The sequence below is a fragment of the Mesitornis unicolor genome, unplaced genomic scaffold, assembly GCF_000695765.1.
Source record: "Mesitornis unicolor isolate BGI_N332 unplaced genomic scaffold, ASM69576v1 scaffold16407, whole genome shotgun sequence".
Taxonomy (NCBI): domain Eukaryota; kingdom Metazoa; phylum Chordata; class Aves; order Mesitornithiformes; family Mesitornithidae; genus Mesitornis; species Mesitornis unicolor.
The window spans coordinates 1,954-7,053 of NW_010194472.1; the positions used below are offsets into that span (position 1 = coordinate 1,954).

The 5,100-nt window shown below is 57.1% G+C and overlaps 1 protein-coding gene across 1 annotated transcript in view; it reads left to right on the plus strand.

Moving 5' to 3' along the window:
* The window catches only part of RELT (RELT tumor necrosis factor receptor), a 4,284-nt gene extending 134 nt beyond the window's left edge, over positions 1–4,150 (plus strand). The window contains exons 2-10 of the mRNA XM_010187821.1: positions 602–670; positions 749–903; positions 994–1,079; positions 1,286–1,522; positions 1,653–1,733; positions 1,809–1,890; positions 1,987–2,172; positions 2,261–2,389; positions 4,045–4,150. Coding sequence (XP_010186123.1) covers positions 602–670; positions 749–903; positions 994–1,079; positions 1,286–1,522; positions 1,653–1,733; positions 1,809–1,890; positions 1,987–2,172; positions 2,261–2,389; positions 4,045–4,150 — 1,131 coding nt within the window. The remainder of the gene's footprint in view (positions 1–601; positions 671–748; positions 904–993; positions 1,080–1,285; positions 1,523–1,652; positions 1,734–1,808; positions 1,891–1,986; positions 2,173–2,260; positions 2,390–4,044) is intronic.
* Positions 4,151–5,100: the final 950 nt, after the last annotated feature.

The following is a 5,100-nucleotide window of genomic DNA, read 5'->3' on the forward strand; positions in this document are numbered from 1 at the left end:
CCCATCCCAGCATCATCACTCCACAGCCCCAACAGTGAACCCCAAAATGGCTCTCATGCAGAAACTTGCAGCACCTCAGCCCTGGGGAGATACTTAGTGTCAAGGGTGGGTTTTTTTCCCAAAAAAATTCTTCATCCTCCTTTTCTCTCCTTGGTCAAAGCTTCTGCTGGGGCAGGGGCTGATAGAGAATGTGGCTTGTCCCCTACTGCTGCCCTCGGGGCTCCTGTGTGCACGCAATGAATATGCATGGTGCATGCAATGGTGAATTTGCTTCCACCAAGGTACATGCCATGGGTTTGCATTTGTCATGTCACTGGTGCTGGGTTTGCATCTGCTGCAGTGTACACGATGGGTTTGCATCCATTGTGTCACCTGCGATGGGTTTGCATCTGCTGTGGTGTGTGCAAGGGCTTTGCATCCATCGCATCGCGCGTGACAGGATGGCATCCACCATGGTGGCGTGGCAGGTTTGCATCCACCACGTCACTTGTGATGGGTTCACCTCCCTGCACTGGAGCCGCATGGCCACCAGTGCAGCCATTGGAGCAGCGTCAGAGCCGGAGCAGCCAGTGCTGAGCCTCACTCTCTGCTTCTCCCACAGGTGCTGAGTGGCCCCAGCGCTGGGAGCCAGGGGATGCCGAAATGCCTGCCCGGAGAGGAGCCCACTGGGGTAAGCAGTGCCCGCACACAGCACTGGAGGCTGGGCACAGGCTCCAGCCATTGCTCACCCTCGTTTCTACCTGCGCAGGGGCCACTAGGGCCATGCCGAGCTTGTCCCCCTGGTACCTTCTCCTCAGGGACCGGATCCTGCTCTGCTCACACCCGCTGCTGGGCCGGGAACAGGATCCTGGTGGCATCGGGGACAGCAGTGACCAACAGCCGCTGTGGAGGCTGCCTGCCAGGGTGAGCCTGGGGCTCTCTGGGGGACGCTGGAACCCTCAGCCCCTATGCCACTTGTGGGCCCCATCCTGACCCTCCCCTCCCACCCCGCAGGTTTTACAGCCCTGAAGGGGAGAGGGAGCCCTGGGGTCGGTGCCTGCCCTGTGCCGTCGCTCCCAGCAGCACCTCGGGGTGCCCAGGTGGGTGCCGTGTCACCCCGCTTTGGTGGGTGGCTTGTGCCGGCGTTCAGCCCAGGGATGCATCCCTGCAATGTCCTGCCAGGATGTGGCAGCTGAGAACATCTCTGCTCATCACACAAGTGGCTTCTGCTTCCCTCAGAGGGGGACAACAGGATTTAATTCCACCAAAACCCCACTCGGAGGCTGATCTGGTGCCTTCCTCCCAGGCCGGCGGCGAGCCCGCAGCCCCGAAATGCCGGGTCGGGTGGCAGGGACCAATGCGACCCGGGTGGCCCTGATGGGTGAGGAAGAGGAGGAGGAGGCAGCGGCGGCACAGGCGGCCGTGCTGACCATCGTCCCTGTCTTCTGCACCATGGGGTTGTTGGGCATCCTGGTCTGCAACCTGCTGAAGAAGAAAGGTTACCACTGCACTGCTAGCAAGGAGCCCCAGCCTGGTGGCACCGGTGAGCCTCTCTTGGTGACCCAACATCAGCCCATCCCCATGGCTTTTGGTCTTCATCATCCCAGGGTGTCCTGCTCATCCAAGGCAATTTATCCCACATCACTGAGTCACCCCCAAACTTCTACCTCCAGGTCCCAGCTCCATCTACCAGCTGGAGGATGCCAATGAGGACACCATTGGGGTGCTCGTGCGGTTGATCACTGAGAATAAAGGTCAGGGAGGGTGGCCCCTGGGCGGGTGACATAGGTTGGACTCTCATGACCCCTCTCGGTGTCCCCCACCCACAGAAAATGCTGCAGCGCTGGAGGAGCTGCTGAAGGAGCACCATGGCCAACAGCTGCTGTCGCCGGGCTGCACCCCCCTGAACAAGTAAGACCCCCCTCCTCCTCCCAGGACTGCACCGAAGACCCTCCTGTGGTAGGACCAACCCCATGCTGATGGCATGATTTCCCCCTCATTTCCCAGACTGCACCTTCTGCCTCAGTTTCCCTCTGCCTGCCGGCACCAGCAGCACCTCCACACAGTGCAGGGCCCAGCCCCATGCACCCGCTGCAGCCAGAAGTGGCCCGCGGTGGTGCCAGCACTCAATGCCACCAAGGTCCCCAAACCTGGGGCTCGTCCCAGTGAGGTCACCATCCTCTCCATCGGCAGGTAAGTGGAGACCCCTTCCCCGGTGTATCCTTCCCCCCACCCCAACTCCAGGATGGGGACAGGCTGATATGATGCCACCCTCCAACAGATTTCGGGTGTCGCGGATCCCAGAGATGAGGAGCGAGGTGGGAGCCGAATCACCCCGTAGTCCCCTCCCTGCTGGTAGTGGGATGTGGCCTCCATGGTTGAAAAGCACTGACTGCCCTCCTGAGGTGAGGTGGAGTCGTTATGGGGTCCTTCCTGGGGGAAGAATGGGGCTTCAGGAGGCTGGAGGGTAGGTCATTAACTCTGAAGCCTAATGAAGGGCATATGGGGATTTGGGAGGATAGAGCAGCCCTTTAACCCCAGGCCTCTTCCAGCAGCTGGGAGGCTTAAAAAAAAACAAACCCAGCAACTTAAAAAATTGAGCCTGAAGGGGTTTGGTGAGTCCTACTCACCACATTTAAGGTGCTATAGGGGGGTGGGGACTGGGTGCTGCTGGAGGTGCAGGTGTGGGTACTGGTGGCACGCCCCCCCTATAGCCATACAGAAACTGGGACACAAAGGGGGACGTCGTGGCAGGACGGACGGGGTGGCATACGCTGTGGAGCGCCTGGCACGGGGCGACACAGCCAGGGGCTGCTGTGTGACTCATGGGCAGCTGCACGGGCACACACGTGCGCACCCCTCCCTGCAATGGGTGCTGCTGCACGCAGCCACGCTGGCAGCCGCAGTGCCTGTCTGGATGTGTATGTATGCATGGAAACATGTGCACACGTGTGGGTACAGGTGCACGCACTGCTGCACATGCACACACACACACGCAGAGGTGAACATATGCACATGCAAACCCACTGCACACATACATACACCATGCCCATGCTTGTATGTACATGCACACACACGTATGCAGTTGCACATGCATGGAAATGTCTTTCTGGACCTCTAAGTGTATATACACATGTGCACACACATGCACTTTTTCTCACCCTCCTGAACATGCACACACTTATATGCATGGAGGAACATGTGCAAACCTGGGCATGCAACCCTACCTCTGAGCACACGTGTGTACACATTTGTACACCCACATGTATGCAGTCCTGTATGTGTGCAAACACATACAGAGCTAAGCGCACATACACAGAGATGTGCACATGACACCCACTCACACACCCCACAGACACGTGCAGACCCACCTCTGCACACACACATAAATGTGTGCACATAGACACGCATGCAAATACACCCACACTCACACTTGGAACTCTGGGAAAGTGGATGCACATATATGTGCACACGTGCACTGGTTCCCACACTGCCACACAGGCACGTATGTGTATGCAGGATGAGCATGTGCAAAAATGCACATGGAAACCTGCCTCAGCACACAAACATATGTATGCAGCCACATCCGTGCACACAGCTGTGCAGATGTGCACCCATTCACACACAGCTGCCTGTGCATGAACACATGCATGTATGTACGTGCATGCACACATGCGCAGTTGCAAATGCCCCTACATGTGCACAGGGAGCTATGTAAGTGTGTGCGCACCCCCAGGGGCCACCCTGGCCACCACGTCCCTTCTTGTCACCCCAGGCCGTCCCCAGCTGTTTGGGGAAACTGACTCAGCTGAGCCTATGGTCAAATCCTGATGGAGGGACCCGGACCAGCTGCTGCATGTGGGGACACCTGGAGGTGTGGGGACAACCTGGGTGGTTGCCTTTAGCAGGAGATGTCTCTTCCAACATGGGATGTCCCTGGGTGGTGGCAGCCACCATGGATGTTGGCCCAGGGGGTGATGCTGAGTGGCTTCTGCCACCTTGGCCAGTGCAAAGGGCCCGATCCAGCCTCACCCGGAGACGTGGTCCATCTCTTGTCCTCCACAGGTGGCACCTGGCCTGGGGGCTGCCTAGGGGGGATGGTGACATCCACGAAGACCCCACAGAAGGGACAGAGGACATTGGGGACCACCTGAAAGCCAGTCCCGCTTAGTGCCATGAAGCACTGGAAGTGGCAGCTTGGCTTCTGCTCTTGCCACAAAGGTGTCCACCAGCAGCATGGCAAAGCCAACATCTTGCCTGGCTGGTGAGAAGGTTTCCCTGCCCCTGAGGTCCGGTGGTGGCCACGGCATGGTGGCCTAATGGAGAGCATCTCTGGGAGCCACAACAGCACAGCACAGCTCCATTGGAGTCACCAAGCAGTGGAGGAAATCGCACGGCCAGGATGCCATTTGATGGTCACCTTCTGGGTATGTTGAACTGAAGCCTTTCTAGGAACATCCCAAGTTCTTCATTTCCCTCCATCACCAGGTGCCGACACTCACCATCACAGACAACGACGGTCTCTGGATCACGGGACAGCTCCCACGTTTCCAGCAACCCAACCAGGGCATGGGTTGCTATGGCCAAGGCTGGTCTCCTGCATCCACATCTCCTCTATCCAAAGTCTCAGCTCGGGAGAACATGGTGGGGATGCTCTGCACACCATAACGATCACACACTCCACTTTCCATAGGCGCTGCTTCTATAGGATCCCGTTGGTTTGGTCACATCAAGGTCAGTGGGACGACCCACCCAAGGTTGAGTTGGAGACCCTCAAGCTCCACCACCAACCTCGAAATGGGCTGTTCCTGTTCACTTCTGACCATATTGCCGCGCCAACAAACCAACCACCAAACCCTCTCGGGCTCTTTTATTTATTTTTTTTTTTTGGAAACATTTTAATAGTTATCGAATGTTCTACATCTTACAGTAAATATCATACAGTTACAAACTCTTGGCTGAAATCTGTCAGGGAGATCACGACCTGATCTTCAGAACCAAAACCAGAACAGAAAACAAACAGGAAAAAAAATAACCCAAAAAACCCAAATTTACACTTCAGATGGACAAACCGAGGCTGTGGGGCTTTCCAGGGCATCAGTTCAAGCCCATATTCCCTAC